At 52.3% G+C, this 17,014-nt stretch overlaps 1 protein-coding gene across 1 annotated transcript in view; it reads right to left on the minus strand.

Annotated features, from left to right (window-relative positions):
• LOC120065938 (unconventional myosin-Va-like) overlaps positions 1-17,014 on the minus strand; it is a 71,069-nt gene that overhangs the window by 31,886 nt on the left and 22,169 nt on the right. The window contains exons 12-16 of the mRNA XM_039016980.1: positions 6,865-6,920; positions 4,988-5,113; positions 4,583-4,666; positions 4,001-4,123; positions 3,698-3,795 (exon numbers count right to left, since the gene is read on the minus strand). Coding sequence (XP_038872908.1) covers positions 3,698-3,795; positions 4,001-4,123; positions 4,583-4,666; positions 4,988-5,113; positions 6,865-6,920 — 487 coding nt within the window. The remainder of the gene's footprint in view (positions 1-3,697; positions 3,796-4,000; positions 4,124-4,582; positions 4,667-4,987; positions 5,114-6,864; positions 6,921-17,014) is intronic.

Below are 17,014 nucleotides of genomic sequence, written 5' to 3' on the forward strand. Positions count from 1 at the left end.
TAGGAGGTGCTGTAATGTAGATAGATCAACTCTCCAGTAGGAGGTGCTGTAGATAGATCAACTCTCCAGTAGGAGGTGGTGTAATGTAGAGAGATCAACTCTCCAGTAGGAGGTGCTGTAGATAGATCAACTCTCCAGTAGGAGGTGCTGTAGATAGATCAACTCTCCAGTAGGAGGTGGTGTAATGTAGATAGATCAACTCTCCAGTAGAAGGTGCTGTAGAGAGATCAACTCTCCAGTAGGAGGTGCTGTAGATACATCAACTCTCCAGTAGGAGGTGTTGTAGATAGATCAACTCTCCAGTAGAAGGTGCTGTATCTCCAGTAGGAGGTGCTGTAGATAGATCAACTCTCCAGTAGGAGGTGCTGTAATGTAGATAGACCATCTCTCCAGTAGGAGGTGCTGTAATGTAGATAGATCAACTCTCCAGTAGGAGGTGCTGTAATGTAGATAGATCAACTCTCCAGTAGGAGGTGCTGTAGATAGACCAACTCTCCAGTAGGAGGTGCTGTAATGTAGATAGATCAACTCTCCAGTAGGAGGTGCTGTAGCTAGATCAACTCTCCTCTAGGAGGTGCTGTAGGTAGATCAACTCTCCAGTAGAAGGTGCTGTCAACTCTCCAGTAGGAGGTGCTGTAGAGAGATCAACTCTCCAGTAGGAGGTGCTGTAGAGAGATCAACACTCCAGTAGGAGGTGGTGTAATGTAGAGAGATCAACTCTCCAGTAGGAGGTGCTGTAGATACATCAACTCTCCAGTAGGAGGTGTTGTAGATAGATCAACTCTCCAGTAGGAGGTGCTGTAGACAGATCAACTCTCCAGTAGGAGGTGCTGTAGACAGATCAACTCTCCAGTAGGAGGTGCTGTAGACAGATCAACTCTCCAGTAGGAGGTGCTGTAGACAGACCAACTCTCCAGTAGGAGGTGCTGTAGAGAGATCAACTCTCCAGTAGGAGGTGCTGTAGATAGATCAACTCTCCAGTAGGAGGTGCTGTAGATAGATCAACTCTCCAGTAGGAGGTGCTGTAGAGAGATCAACTCTCCAGTAGGAGGTGCTGTAGATAGATCAACTCTCCAGTAGGAGGTGCTGTAGATAGATCAACTCTCCAGTAGGAGGTGCTGTAGACAGATCAACTCTCCAGTAGGAGGTGCTGTAGAGAGATCAACTCTCCAGTAGGAGGTGCTGTAGACAGATCAACTCTCCAGTAGGAGGTGCTGTAGATAGATCAACTCTCCAGTAGGAGGTGCTGTAGATAGATCAACTCTCCAGTAGGAGGTGCTGTAGACAGATCAACTCTCCAGTAGGAGGTGCTGTAGATACATCAACTCTCCAGTAGGAGGTGCTGTAGAGAGATCAACTCTCCAGTAGGAGGTGCTGTAGAGAGATCAACTCTCCAGTAGGAGGTGCTGTAGACAGATCAACTCTCCAGTAGGAGGTGGTGTAATGTAGATAGACCAACTCTCCAGTAGGAGGTGCTGTAATGTAGATAGATCAACTCTCCAGTAGGAGGTGCTGTAGAGAGATCAACTCTCCAGTAGGAGGTGCTGTAGACAGATCAACTCTCCAGTAGGAGGTGGTGTAATGTAGATAGATCAACTCTCCAGTAGGAGGTGCTGTAATGTAGATAGATCAACTCTCCAGTAGGAGGTGCTGTAATGTAGATAGATCAACTCTCCAGTAGGAGGTGCTGTAATGTAGATAGACCATCTCTCCAGTAGGAGGTGCTGTAATGTAGATAGATCAACTCTCCAGTAGGAGGTGCTGTAGATAGACCAACTCTCCAGTAGGAGGTGCTGTAATGTAGATAGATCAACTCTCCAGTAGGAGGTGCTGTAGATAGATCAACTCTCCAGTAGGAGGTGGTGTAATGTAGAGAGATCAACTCTCCAGTAGGAGGTGCTGTAGATAGATCAACTCTCCAGTAGGAGGTGCTGTAGATAGATCAACTCTCCAGTAGGAGGTGGTGTAATGTAGATAGATCAACTCTCCAGTAGAAGGTGCTGTAGAGAGATCAACTCTCCAGTAGGAGGTGCTGTAGATACATCAACTCTCCAGTAGGAGGTGCTGTAGATACATCAACTCTCCAGTAGGAGGTGTTGTAGATAGATCAACTCTCCAGTAGGAGGTGCTGTATCTCCAGTAGGAGGTGCTGTAGATAGATCAACTCTCCAGTAGGAGGTGCTGTAATGTAGATAGACCATCTCTCCAGTAGGAGGTGCTGTAATGTAGATAGATCAACTCTCCAGTAGGAGGTGCTGTAATGTAGATAGATCAACTCTCCAGTAGGAGGTGCTGTAGATAGACCAACTCTCCAGTAGGAGGTGCTGTAATGTAGATAGATCAACTCTCCAGTAGGAGGTGCTGTAGATAGATCAACTCTCCTCTAGGAGGTGCTGTAGGTAGATCAACTCTCCAGTAGGAGGTGCTGTACTGTAGATAGATCAACTCTCCAGTAGGAGGTGCTGTAGAGAGATCAACTCTCCAGTAGGAGGTGCTGTAGAGAGATCAACTCTCCAGTAGGAGGTGGTGTAATGTAGAGAGATCAACTCTCCAGTAGGAGGTGCTGTAGATACATCAACTCTCCAGTAGGAGGTGTTGTAGATAGATCAACTCTCCAGTAGGAGGTGCTGTAGATACATCAACTCTCCAGTAGGAGGTGCTGTAGACAGATCAACTCTCCAGTAGGAGGTGCTGTAGACAGATCAACTCTCCAGTAGGAGGTGCTGTAGACAGATCAACTCTCCAGTAGGAGGTGCTGTAGACAGACCAACTCTCCAGTAGGAGGTGCTGTAGAGAGATCAACTCTCCAGTAGGAGGTGCTGTAGAGAGATCAACTCTCCAGTAGGAGGTGCTGTAGACAGATCAACTCTCCAGTAGGAGGTGCTGTCTCCAGTAGGAGGTGCTGTAGATAGATCAACTCTCCAGTAGGAGGTGCTGTAGATAGATCAACTCTCCAGTAGGAGGTGCTGTAGACAGATCAACTCTCCAGTAGGAGGTGCTGTAGATAGATCAACTCTCCAGTAGGAGGTGCTGTAATGTAGATAGACCATCTCTCCAGTAGGAGGTGCTGTAATGTAGATAGATCAACTCTCCAGTAGGAGGTGCTGTAGATAGACCAACTCTCCAGTAGGAGGTGCTGTAATGTAGATAGATCAACTCTCCAGTAGGAGGTGCTGTAGATAGATCAACTCTCCAGTAGGAGGTGCTGTAGATAGATCAACTCTCCAGTAGGAGGTGGTGTAATGTAGATAGATCAACTCTCCAGTAGAAGGTGCTGTAGAGAGATCAACTCTCCAGTAGGAGGTGTTGTAGATAGATCAACTCTCCAGTAGGAGGTGCTGTATCTCCAGTAGGAGGTGCTGTAGAGAGATCAACTCTCCAGTAGGAGGTGCTGTAGAGAGATCAACTCTCCAGTAGGAGGTGCTGTAGAGAGATCAACTCTCCAGTAGGAGGTGCTGTAGATACATCAACTCTCCAGTAGGAGGTTATTATTTTTTTGTAACTTTTTTGAAAACATAAACAAAAATGAACATTTCTTATTGGACAACTCCAGATAGTCCCTTTCTATGTTCTTCTCTGTTTGGTTTCTATGTTCTTCTCTGTTCTTCTCTGTTTGGTTTCTATGTTCTTCTCTGTTCTTCTCTGTTTGGTGCCTAATGAACATAACCCAGGTAAAGGAGCGTGGTGGCAGACTCACATGAATGGGGATTTGAGGTCATTGGGCTTGATGCAGCGTACATAGTGAGGGGTTGTTCCATTGAGAGTCTCCATCAGCAGATGTAGAGAGTTACGAAACTGAGGAGAAGGGCGAGACAAAGGGTCAAATTTAACTTATCTAAATGTAGTAAAGTACTAGTTATGCTAAAAACATCAGATATACATTGAGAAGGTTTTAACATGGCAACTCGTGTTTTAGAACTTCCAAAGAAATCAGAATCTGAAAACCACACCATCGGAAGACTGATTTATGTTTTAGCCTTGTTCTGCCGCTCCCTCTCACCTGCGTTCCGACGGTCTTCTTGTGGTCTCTCTGAGCCTGAACAGGCCGTGTCATCTTACTGCGACTGGTCAGGGAGCCTGCAGGCTTCTCCTCGTCGCTGAACAGCTCCAACAGGAGATCAAACTGGAGGGAGGAGTCAAACACGTCTCAAACAGGAACAGGAAACAGTTTTGTTTAAACGGTTGTTTGTGACCATTTCTTTTATCATCTCGACTGTCCTCTTTTGGTTCTTTGTCTGCTAACTGTGATATTTTTTCCATTAGTTTTGTCACCATATGAAAAGTGCACAAATAAACGTAGGAACTAGGAACATTTATTGACCACCAGGGGGCAGTTTCTCCATTACATAAAATGTTCTGTCAAGATCTAAACATAGACTTGTTCCTACAGCTCTGTGCTGGGTGTGTTCTCCAAGTCCAAACATCACACAGAGAGACTAGTTAACCTGAGGGCACTATGATGGTCCTCTACATAAGACTAGTATACAGAAGGTATTTACAGACTGGAAGACTGGTTGAGTGTTTGACCTGATCTGAACAAACAAACAAACAAACAAACAAACAAACAAACAAACAAACAAACCTTGCTTAGCTTGAGCACAATAATCTGCTCCTCATTGACAGTGTCCTTATTCTTCTCCAGGAATCCCTCACACTGGTACTCCACCTAGGGACAAAAAGGGTCGTGTTAAACAGAGGTAACAGCGAGTAGGGAAATATACACCCATGTCAATTCATGATAAGAAGAAACATAAAATGAGATAGTCTACAACAGGAGTGGTTTGGTTAGTACTGCTCAAACGAGGAGAGCTATCAGTCAGTCAGTCACCTACACTCAACAACCACATCCTACAGTCAGACAGCAAGCAATAGCCTCTGTCAACGTATACACAAATAGAAGGTCTGACATGCCAATTAGAGTAAAAAATAAAAGTATTTACAACGTTTTTTTTTGTTGTTGTTTTTATTTACAAGGATGCTTGTGTACCTTGTCTGCAAAGTGGAGGATGATAAAGGCTTTGTTGGACATACGAGGTTTGTCAAAAAGATCATTTTTCTTCAGGAAGGTGTTGTAAAGTTTCTGAGCCCATGTGTCATCGGAGCCTTTGGGCATCTGAGGGAGGAGAGGAAGGAAGGGGAGAAGTTAACACATCAGCCTGACTCACATCCTAAATATGTGTGTGTACGTACAGTGCCTTCAGAAAGTATTCATACCCCTTGACTTATTCCACATTTTGTTGTGTTACAACCTGAATTCAAAATGGATTAAATAACTCACCCCCCCCCCCTCACCCATCTACACACAATACCCCATAATGACAAAGTGAAAACATGTTTTTTTTTTAAATTTTTGCAAAATTGATTGAAAATGAAATACAGAAATCTCATTTACATAAATATTCACACCCCCTTTGCTATAACACTCCAAATTGAGCTCAGTTGCATCCTGTTTCCTTTATACAGTGCATGTATAAAGGATTAAAAAAATATATGGAGACTGCCTTAGAGCTGGCCATCTGACCAAACTGAACAACTGGTCAGGGAGAACCTTGGTCAGGGAGCACCTTGGGCAGGGAGCACCTAGGGCAGGGAGCACCTAGGTCAGGGAGCACCTAGGTCAGGGAGCACCTTGGTCAGGGAGCACCTTGGTCAGGGAGCACCTAGGTCAGGGAGCACCTTGGGCAGGGAGCACCTTGGGCAGGGAGCACCTTGGGCAGGGAGCACCTTGGGCAGGGAGCACCTTGGTCAGGGAGCATCTTGGTCAGGGAGCATCTTGGGCAGGGAGCACCTTGGTCTGGGAGGTGACAAAGAACCCAATGACCACTCTGACAGAACTACAGAGTTCCTTGTCTGAGATGGGAGAACCTGTCCGAAGGACAACAGTCTCTACAGCACTTCACCAATCTTGGCTTTATGGGAGAATGGCCAGACAAAATGGCCACTCCTGAGAATGCAAAGAGCTTTGTCTGGAGAAAACCAGGCACAGCTCATCACCCATCTAACACCATCCCTACCGTGAAGCATGGTGGTAGCAGCATCATGCTATGGGGATGCTTTTCAGCGACAGCGACTGGGAGACTGGTAAGGATAGAGGGAATGGAGCCAAATACAGGCAAATCCTTGATGAGAACCTGCCTCAGAGTGCAAACGACCTTAGACTGGGGGCGAAGATTTACATTCAAACAGGACAATGACACCAAGCACACAGCCAAAGCAATGCTGGAATGGCTTCAGAACGTGAATGTGAAAGTCCTTGAATGGCCCAGACTTGAATCCCATTAAATCTGTGGAAAGGCTTGAATATTGCATTTCACCGCCACTCCCCATCTAACTTAAAAGAGCTTGAGAAAATCCCCAAATCCAGATGTGCAAAGATGATAGACATACCCAAGATGACTCAAAGCTAAAATCGCTGCCAACTTTGCTTCTACAAAATATTGATTCAGGGGTGTGAATACTTAGAGAAATTAAATTTTCGATAAATGTGCAAAAATGTCTAAAAACACGTGTTCACTTTTTATATCATTACAGGGTATTGTGATGTCATTACAGGGTATTGTGATGTCATTACAGGGTATTGTGATGTCATTACAGGGTATTGTGATGTCATTACAGGGTATTGTGATGTCATTACAGGGTATTGTGTGTAGATGGGTGAGAAGAAGAAGAAAAAAGAAAAAAAATCAGGTTGTAACGCAACAAAATGTGGAGTAAGTCAAGGGGTATGAATACTTTCTGAAGGCACTGTATGTGTGGAGTAGACTTTAAAGAGTCAACTCCCCCCTTCTGTCTTGGTGTTCCACAGGGATCCATTCTAGGACCTCCATCATTATTATTTGTGTGTGTGTGTGTATTTCGTGTTACTTTGCACTCCTCATCCAGCAGGTCCAGGACCCCCATCTTGGCCTCGATGAGGTCTTCTTCTCTTCTTTTTTCCGCCGTGTTTACCTCTAGACTGGTACAGCTGGCAGTAGTGTCGTGGTGGTGTGCTGGGCCACCTCCTTGTTACCTCTAGACTGGTACAGCTGCAGTAGCGTAGGGTGTGCTGTGGTGGTGGGCCGACCCTCCTTGTTACCTCTAGACTGGTACAGCTGGCAGTAGGCTGTGTGGGTGGTGGGGACCCTCCTGTAACCTAGACTGGTACAGATGCAGTGCAGTGGTGGTGGTGGTGGGCCCACCCTCCTTGTTACCTCTAGACTGGTTACAGCTGGTCAGTGCGAGGTTGTGGTGGTGGGCCACCTCTTGTTACCTCTAGACTGGTACAGATGGCAGTAGCTGTGGGTGGTGGGCCACCTCCTTGTTACCTCTAGACTGGTACAGCTGGCATAGGTTGGTGGTGTGCTGGGCCACCTCCTTGTTACCTCTAGACTGGTACAGCTGGCAGTAGGCTGTGTGTGGGTGCTGGGCCACCTCCTTGTTCCCTCAGACTGGTAAGCTGGCAGTAGGTTGTGGTGGTGTGGGCCACCTCTTGTTACCTCTAGACTGGTACAGTGCAGTAGGTTGTGGTGGTGGGCCACTCCTTGTTACTCTAGACTGGTACAGCTGGCAGTAGGGTGTGGGGGTGGGCCCCTCTTGTTACCTCTGAATGGTACAGCTGGCAGTAGGTTGTGGTGGTGGGCCCCTTCTTGTTACCTCTAGACTGGTACAGCTGGCAGTAGGCTGTGGTGGTGGTGGGCCCCTCCTTTTTACCTCTAGACTGGTACAGCTGGCAGTAGGCTGTGGTGGTGCTGGGCCACCTCCTTGTTACCTCTAGACTGGTACAGCTGGCAGTAGGCTGTGGTGCTGGGCCACCTTCTTGTTACCTCTAGACTGTACAGCTGGCAGTAGGCTGTGGTGGTGCTGGGCCTCCTCTGTTACCTCTAGACTGGTACAGCTGCAGTAGGCTGTGGTGGTGGTGGGCCACCTCCTTGTTACCTCAGACTGGTCAGCTGGCAGTAGGCTGTGGTGGTGCTGGGCACCTCTTGTTACCTCTAGACTGGTACAGCTGGCAGTAGGTTGTGGTGGTGGTGGGCCACCCCTTGTTACCTCTAGACTGGTACAGCTGGCAGTAGGCTGTGGTGGTGTGGGCCACCTCCTTGTTACCTCTAGACTGGTACAGCTGGCAGTAGGTTGTGGTGGTGGTGGGCCACCTCCTTGTTACCTCTAGAATGGTACAGCTGGCAGTAGGTGTGGTGGTGGTGGCCACCTCTTGTTACCTCTAGACTGGTACAGCTGGCAGTAGGTGTGGTGGTGCTGGGCCACCTCCTTGTTACCTCTAGACTGGTACAGCTGGCAGTAGGTTGTGGTGGTGTGCGGCCACCTCCTTGTTACCTCTAGACTGGTACAGCTGGCAGTAGGCTGTGGTGGTGGTGGGGCCACCTCCTTGTTACCTCTAGACTGGTACAGCTGGCAGTAGAGCTGTGTGGTGGTGCTGGGCCACCTCCTTGTTACCTCTAGACTGGTACAGCTGGCAGTAGGTGTGTGGTGGTGGGCCACCTCTTGTTACCTCTAGACTGGTACACGGCAGTAGCTGTGGTGGGGGCCACTCCTTGTACCTCTAGACTGGTACAGCTGCAGTAGGCTGTGGTGTGGTGGGCCACTCCTTGTTACCTCTAGACTGGTACAGCTGGCAGTAGGCTTGGTGGTGGTGCTGGGCCACCTCTTGTTACCTCTAGACTGGTACAGCTGGCAGTAGGCTGTGGTGGTGGTGGGCCACCTCCTTGTTAACTCTAGACTGGATACAGCTGGCAGTAGTAGGCTGTGGTGGGTGCTGGGCCACCTCCTTGTTACCTCTAGACTGGTACAGCTGGCAGTAGGCTGTGGTGTGTGGGCCACCTCCTTGTTACCTCTAGACTGGTACAGCTGGCAGTAGGCTGTGGTGGTGGTGGGCCCCCTCTTGTTACCTCTAGACTGGTACAGCTGGCAGTAGGGTGTGGTGGTGCTGGGCCACCTCCTTGTTACCTCTAGACTGGTACAGCTGGCAGTAGGTGTGGTGGTGGTGGGCACACCTCCTTGTTACCTCTAGACTGGTACAGCTGGCAGTAGGTTGTGTGGGTGGGCTGGGCCACCTTCCTTGTTACCTAGACTGGTACAGCTGGCAGTAGGCTGTTGTGGTGGGCCACCTCCTTGTTACCTCTAGATGTACAGCTGGCAGTAGGTTGTGGTGGTGGGCCACCTCTTGTTACTCTCTAGACTGGTACAGCTGGCAGTAGGTTGTGGTGGTGGGCCACCTTCTTGTTACCTCTAGACTGGTACAGTGGCAGTAGGGTGTGGTGGTGGGCCTCCTTTGTTACTCTAGACTGTACAGCTGGAGTAGGTGTGGTGGTGGGCCCCTCTTGTACCTCTAGACTGGTACAGCTGGCAGTAGGCTGTGGTGGTGGTGGGCCACCTCCTTGTTACCTCTAGACTGGTACAGCTGGCAGTAGGCTGTGGTGGTGCTGGGCCACCTCTTGTTACCTCTAGACTGGTACAGCTGGCAGTAGGCTGTGGTGTGGGCCACTTCTTGTTACCTCTAGAATGGTACAGCTGGCAGTAGGCTGTGGTGGGGCTGGGCCCTCCTTGTTACCTCTAGACTGGTACAGCTGCAGTAGGCTGTGGTGGTGGTGGGCCACCTCCTTGTTACCTCTAGACTGGTACAGCTGGCAGTAGGCTGTGGTGGTGGTGGGCCACCTCCTTGTCCTCTAGACTGGTACAGCTGGCAGTAGGTGTGGGTGGGTGGGCCACCTTCTTGTTACCTCTAGACTGGTACAGCTGGCAGTAGGTGTGTGGTGGTGGGCCACCTCCTGTTACCTCTAGACTGGTACAGCTGGCAGTAGGTTGTGGTGGTGCTGGGACACCTCCTTGTTACCTCTAGACTGGTACAGCTGGCAGTAGGTGTGGTGGTGCTGGGCCACCTCCTTGTTACCTCTAGACTGGTACAGCTGGCAGTAGGTGTGGTGGTGCTGGGCCACCCATTGTTACCTCTAGACTGGTACAGCTGGCAGTAGGCTGTGGTGGGTGGGCCACCTCCTTGTTACCTCTAGACTGGTACAGCTGGCAGTAGGTTGTGTGGTGCTGGGCCACCTCCTTGTTACCTCTAGACTGGTACAGCTGGCAGTAGGTTGTGGTGGTGTGGGCCACCTCCTTGTTACCTCTAGACTGGTACAGCTGGCAGTGGTTGTGGTGGTGGTGGGCCACCTCCTTGTTACCTCTAGACTGGTACAGCTGGCATAGGCGTGGTGGTGGTGGGCCACTCCTTGTTACCTCTAGACTGGTACAGCTGGCAGTAGGTGTGGTGGTGGTGGGCCACCTCTTGTACCTTAGACTGGTACAGCTGGCAGTAGGTTGTGGTGGTGGGCCACCTTCTTGTTACCTCTAGACTGGTACAGCTGGCAGTAGGCTGTGGTGGTGTGGGCCACCTCCTTGTTACCTCTAGACTGGTACAGCTGGCAGTAGGCTGTGGTGGTGCTGGGCCACCTCCTTGTTACCTCTAGACTGGTACAGCTGGCAGTAGGTTGTGGTGGGGTGGGCCACCTTCTTGTTACCTCTAGACTGGTACAGCTGGCAGTAGGGTGTGGTGGTGTGGCCACCTCCTTGTTACCTCTAGACTGGTACAGTGGCAGTAGGTGTGGTGGTGGTGGGGCCACTCCTTGTTACCTCTAGACTGGTACAGCTGGCAGTAGGTTGTGGTGGTGTGGGCCACCTCCTGTTACCTCTAGACTGGTACAGCTGGCAGTAGGTTGTGGTGGTGGTGGGCCACCTTCCTTGTTACTCTAGACTGGTACAGCGGCAGTAGGCTGTGGGGTGTGGCCACCTCCTTGTTACCTCTAGACTGGTACAGCTGGCAGTAGGGTGGTGGTGGTGGGCCACCTCCTTGTTACCTCTAGACTGTACAGCTGCAGTAGGCGTGGTGGTGGGCCCCTCTTGTTACCTCTAGAACTGGTACAGCTGGCAGTAGGTTGTGGTGGTGGGCCCCTCTTGTTACCTTAGAACTGGTACAGCTGGCAGTAGGCTGTGGTGGTGGTGGGCCACCTCCTTGTTACCTCTAGACTGTACAGCTGGCAGTAGTGTGGTGGTGGTGGGCCACCTTCCTTGTTACCTCTAGACTGGTACAGCTGGCAGTAGGTGTGGTGCTGGGCCACACTCTTGTTACCTCTAGACTGGTACAGCTGGCAGTAGGCTGTGGTGGTGTGGGCCCCTCCTGTTACCTCTAGACTGGTACAGCTGGACGTAGGCTGTGGTGGTGGTGGGGCCACACTCCTTGTTACCTCTAGACTGTACAGACTGGCAGTAGGTTGTGGTGGTGGGCCCACCTCCTTGTTTACCTTAGAATGGTACAGCTGGCAGTAGGTTGTGGTGGTGGTGGGCCACCTCCTTGTTACCTCTAGACTGGTACAGCTGGCAGTAGGTTGTGGTGGTGTGGGCCACCTCCTTGTTACCTCTAGACTGGTACAGCTGGCAGTAGGCTGTGGTGGTGTGGGCACCTTCTTGTTACCTCTAGACTGGTACAGCTGGCAGTAGGTGTGGTGGTGTGGGCCACCTCCTTGTTACCTTAGACTGGTACAGCTCGGCAGTAGGCTGTGGGTGGTGGGGGCCACCTCCTTGTTACCTCTAGACTGGTACAGCGTGGCAGTAGGCTGTGGTGGTGGGGGCCACCTCCTTGTTACCTCTAGACTGGTACAGCTGGCAGTAGGTGTGTGGTGTGGGCCACCCTTGTTACTCTAGACTGGTACAGCTGGCAGTAGTGTGGTGGTGTGTGGGCCACCTCCTTGTTACCTCTAGACTGGTACAGCTGGCAGTAGGCTGTGGTGGTGGTGGGCCACCTCCTTGTATCTAGACTGGTACAGCTGGCAGTAGGCTGTGGGTGTGGTGGGCCACCTCCTTGTACCTCTAGACTGGTACAGCTGGCAGTAGGTGTGGTGGTGCTGGGCCACCTTCTTGTTACCTCTAGACTGGTACAGCTGGCAGTATGCTGTGGTGGTGGGTTGGGCCACCTCCTTGTTACCTCTAGACTGGTACAGCTGGCAGTAGGCTGTGTGGTGGTGGCCACCTCCTTGTTACCTCTAGACTGGTACAGCTGGCAGTAGTTGTGGTGGTGGTGGGCCCCCTCCTTGTTACCTCTAGACTGGTACAGCTGGCAGTAGTTGTGGTGGTGGTGCGGCCACCTCCTTGTTACCTCTAGACTGGTACAGCTGGCAGTAGGTGTGGTGGTGGTGGGCCACCTCTTGTTACCTCTAGACGGTACAGCTGGAGTAGGCTGTGGTGGTGGGGCCACCTCCTTGTTACCTCTAGACTGGTACAGCTGGCAGTAGTTCGTGTGGGTGGCACCTCCTTGTTACCTCTAGACTGTACAGCTGCAGTAGCTGTGGTGGTGTGGGCCACCTCCTTGTTACCTCTAGACTGGTACAGCTGGCAGTAGGCCTGTGGTGCGTTGTGGGCCACCTCCTTGTACCTCTAGACTGGTACAGCTGGCAGTAGGTCTGTGGTGGTGGTGGGCCACCTCCTTGTACCTCTAGACTGGTACAGCTGGCAGTAGGTTGTGGTGGTGGTGGGCCACCTTCTTGTACTCTAGATGTACAGCTGCGTAGGCTGGTGGTGGGCCACCTTCTTGTACCTCTAGACTGGTACAGCTGGCAGTAGGTGTGGTGGTGCTGGGCCACCTCCTTGTTACCTCTAGACTGGTACAGCTGGCAGTAGGCTGTGGTGGTGTGGGCCACCCCTTGTTACCTCTAGACTGGTACAGCTGGCAGTAGGTGTGGTGGTGGTGGGCCACCTCCTTGGTACCTCTAGACTGGTACAGCTGGCAGTAGGCTGTGGTGGTGCTGGGCCACTCCTTGTTACCTCTAGACGGTACAGCGGCAGTAGGCTGGTGGTGCTGGGCCACTCCTTGTTACCTCTAGAACTGGTACAGCTGGCAGTAGGTGTGGTGGTGTGGGCCAACTCCTTGTTACTCTAGACTGGTACAGCTGGCAGTAGGTTGTGGTGGTGTGTGGCCACCTCTTGTTACCTCTAGACTGGTACAGCTGGCAGTAGGTTTGGTGGTGGTGCGGGCCACCTCCTTGTTACCTCTAGACTGGTACAGCTGGCAGTAGGCTGTGGTGGTGGTGGGCCACCTCCTTGTTACCTCTAACTGGTACAGCTGCAGTAGGTTGTGGTTGGTGCTGGGCCACCTCCTTGTTACCTCTAGACTGGTACAGCTGGCAGTAGGCTTGTGTGGTGGTGGGCCACCCCTTGTTCACCTCTAGACTGGTACAGTGGCAGTAGGTGTGGTGGTGCTGGGCCACCTCCTTGTTACCTCTAGACTGTGTACAGCTGGCAGTAGGCTTTGGTGTGGTGGGCCACCTCCTTGTTACCTCTAGACTGGTACAGCTGGCAGTAGTGTGGTGGTGGTGGGCCACCTCCTTGTTCCTCTAGACTGGTACAGCTGGCAGTAGGCGTGTGGTGGTGGGGGCCACCTTCTGTTACCTCTAGACTGGTACAGCGGCAGTGGCTGTGGTGGTGGTGGCCACCTCCTTGTTACCTCTAGACTGGTACAGCTGGCTAGGCTGTGGTGGTGGTGGGCCACCTCCTTGTTACCTTAGACTGGTACAGCTGGCAGTAGTTGTGGTGGTGCTGGGCCACCTCCTTGTTACCTCTAGACTGGTTACAGCTGGCAGTAGGTTGTGGTGGTGTGCTGGGCCACCTCCTTGTTCCTCTAGACTGGTACAGCTGGCAGTAGGCTGTGGTGGTGGTGGGCCACCTCCTTGTTACCTCTAGACTGGTACAGCTGGCAGTAGGTGTGTGGTGTGGGCACACTCCTTGTTACCTCTAGACTGGTACAGCTGGCAGTAGGCTGTGGTGGTGGGGCCACCTCCTTGTTACCTCTAGACTGGTACAGCTGGCAGTGGTTGGGGTGGTGTGGGCACCTCCTTGTTACCTCTAGACTGGTACAGCTGGCAGTAGGTGCTGTGGTGGTGGTGGGCCCCTCTGTTACCTCTAGACTGGTACAGCTGGCAGTAGGTTGTGGTGGTGGCTGGGCCACCTCTTGTTACCTCTAGACGGTACAGCTGGCAGTAGGTTGTGGTGGTGTGGGCCACCTCTTGTTACCTCTAGACTGAGTACAGCTGGCAGTAGGCTGTGGTGGTGGGGCCACCTCTTGTTACCTCTAGACTGGTACAGCTGGCAGTAGGGTGTGGTGGTGGGCACCTTCTTGTTACCTCTAGACTGGTACAGCTGGCAGTAGGCTGTGGTGGTGTGGGCCACTCCGTTGTACTCTAGACTGGTACAGCTGGCAGTAGGGTGTGGTGGTGGGCCACCTCCTTGTTACCTCTAGACTGGTACAGCTGGCAGTAGGCTGTGCTGTGGTGGTGGTGGGCCACCTCCTTGTTACTCTAGACGGTACAGCTGGCAGTAGGCTGTGGTGGTGGTGGGCCACCTCCTTGTTACCTCTAGACTGGTACAGCTGCAGTAGGTTGTGGTGGTGCTGGGCCACCTCCTTGTTACCTCTAGACTGGTACAGCTGGCAGTAGGTGTGGTGTGTGGGCCACTCCTTGTTACCTCTAGACTGGTACAGCTGGCAGTAGGTTGTGGTGGTGTGGGGCCACCTCCTTGTTACCTCTAGACTGGTACAGCTGGCAGTAGGTGTGGTGGTTGTGGGCCACCTCTTGTTACCTCTAGACTGGTACAGCTGGCAGTAGGCTGTGGGTGGTGGTGGGCACCTCCTTGTTACCTCTAGACGGTACAGCTGGCAGTAGGCTGTGGTGGTGGTGGGCCACCTCTTGTACCTCTAGACTGGTACAGCTTGCGTAGGCTGTGGTGGTGGTGGGCCACCTCCTTGTTACCTCTAGACTGGTACAGCTGGCAGTGAGGTGTGTGTGGTTGTGGGCCACCTTCTTGTTACCTCTAGACTGGTACAGCTGGCAGTAGGCTGTGTGGTGGTGGCCACTCCTTGTTACCTCTAGACTGGTACAGCGGGCAGTAGGCTGTGGTGGTGCTGGGCCACCTCCTTGTTACATCTAGACTGGTACAGCTGGCAGTAGGTTGTGGTGTGGTGGGCCACCTCCTTGTGTACCTCTAGACTGGTACAGCTGGCAGTAGGTTGTGGTGGGGGTGGGCCACCTCCTTGTTACCTCTAGACTGGTACAGCTGGCAGTAGGTTGTGGTGGTGGTGGGCCACCTTCTTGTTACCTCTGACTGGTACAGCTGGCAGTAGGCTGTGGTGGTGCGGCCACCTCTGTGTACCTCTAGACTGGTACATGGCAGTAGGCTTGTGGGGGTGGGCCACCTCCTTGTTACCTCTAGACTGGTACAGCTGGCAGTAGGCTGTGGTGGTGGTGGGCACCTCCTTGTTACCTCTAGACTGGTACAGCTGGCAGTAGTTGTGGTGTGTGGGCACCTCCTTGTACCTCTAGACTGGTACAGCTGGCAGTAGGTTGTGGTGGTGCTGGGCCACCTCCTTGTTACCTCTAGACTGGTACAGCTGGCATAGGTGTGGTGTGTGGGCCACCTCTGGTACCTCTAGACTGGTACAGCTGGCAGTAGGCTGTGGTGGTGGTGGGCACCTCCTTGTTACCCTAGACTGGTACAGCTGGCAGTAGGCTGTGTGGTGGTGGGCCACCTCCTTGTTACCTCTAGACTGGTACAGCTGGCAGTAGAGCTGTGTGGTGCTGGGCCACCTCCTTGTTACCTCTAGACTGGTACAGCTGGCAGTAGGCTGTGGTGGTGTGGGCCACCTCCTTGTTACCTCTAGACTGGTACAGCTGGCAGTAGGTTGTGGTGGTGCTGGGCCACCTCCTTGTTACCTCTAGACTGGTACAGCTGGCAGTAGGTTGTGGTTGGTGGGGGCCACCTCCTGTTACCTCTAGACTGGTACAGCTGGCAGTAGGTGTGGTGGTGGTGGGCCACCTCTTGTTACCTCTAGACTGGTACAGCTGGCAGTAGGCTGTGGTGTGCTGGGCCACCCTTTTGTACCTCTAGACTGGTACAGCTGGCAGTAGGCTGTGGTGGTGGGCCACCTCCTTGTTACCTCTAGACTGGTACAGCTGGGGCAGTAGGCTGTGGTGGTGGTGGGCCACCTCCTTGTTACCTCTAGACTGGTACAGCTGGCAGTAGGCTGTGGTGGTGGGTGGGCCACCTCCTTGTTACTCTAGACTGGTACAGCTGGCAGTAGGTTGTGGTGGTGCTGGGCACCTCCTTGTTACCTTAGACTGGTACAGCTGGCAGTAGGTTGTGGTGGTGCTGGGCACCTCCTTGTTCCTCTAGACTGGTACAGCTGGCAGTAGTTGTGGTGGTGCTGGGCACCTCCTTGTTACCTCTAGACTGGTACAGCTGGCAGTAGGTGTGGTGGTGGGCCACCTCTCTGTTACCTCTAGACTGGTACAGTGGCAGTAGGCTGTGGTGGTGGTGGGCCACTCCTTGTTACCTCTAGACTGGTACAGCTGGCAGTAGGCTGTGGTGGTGGTGGGCACACTCCTTGTTACCTCTAGACTGGTACAGCTGGCAGTAGGTTGTGGTGTGCTGGGCCACCTTCTTTTATCCTCTAGACTGGTACAGCGGCAGTAGGCTGTGGTGGTGGTGGGCCACTCCTTGTTACCTCTAGACTGGTACAGCGGCAGTAGGCTGTGGGGTGCTGGGCCACCTCTGTTTTACCTCATGACTGGTACAGCTGGCAGTAGGTTGTGGTGGTGGTCGGGCCACCTCCTTGTTACCTCTAGACTGGTACAGCTGGCAGTAGGCTTGTTGTGGTGGTGGTGGGCCACCTCCTTGTTACCTCTAGACTGGTACAGCTGGCAGTAGGTTGTGGTGGTGGTGGGCCACCTTCTTGTTACCTCTAGACTGGTACAGCTGGCAGTAGGCTGTGGTGGTGGGCCACCTTCTTGTTACCTCTAGACTGGTACAGCTGGCAGTAGGCTGTGGTGGTTGGGCCACCTCCTTGTTACCTCTAGACTGGTACAGCTGGCAGTAGGCTGGTGGTGGTGGGCCACCTCTTGTTACCTCTAGACTGGTAACAGCTGGCAGTAGGTCTGGTGGTGGTGGGGCCACCTCTGTTACTCTAGACTGGTACAGCTGGCAGTAGGTT

The sequence above is a fragment of the Salvelinus namaycush genome, chromosome 21 (genome assembly GCF_016432855.1).
Source record: "Salvelinus namaycush isolate Seneca chromosome 21, SaNama_1.0, whole genome shotgun sequence".
NCBI classification, from domain to species: domain Eukaryota; kingdom Metazoa; phylum Chordata; class Actinopteri; order Salmoniformes; family Salmonidae; genus Salvelinus; species Salvelinus namaycush.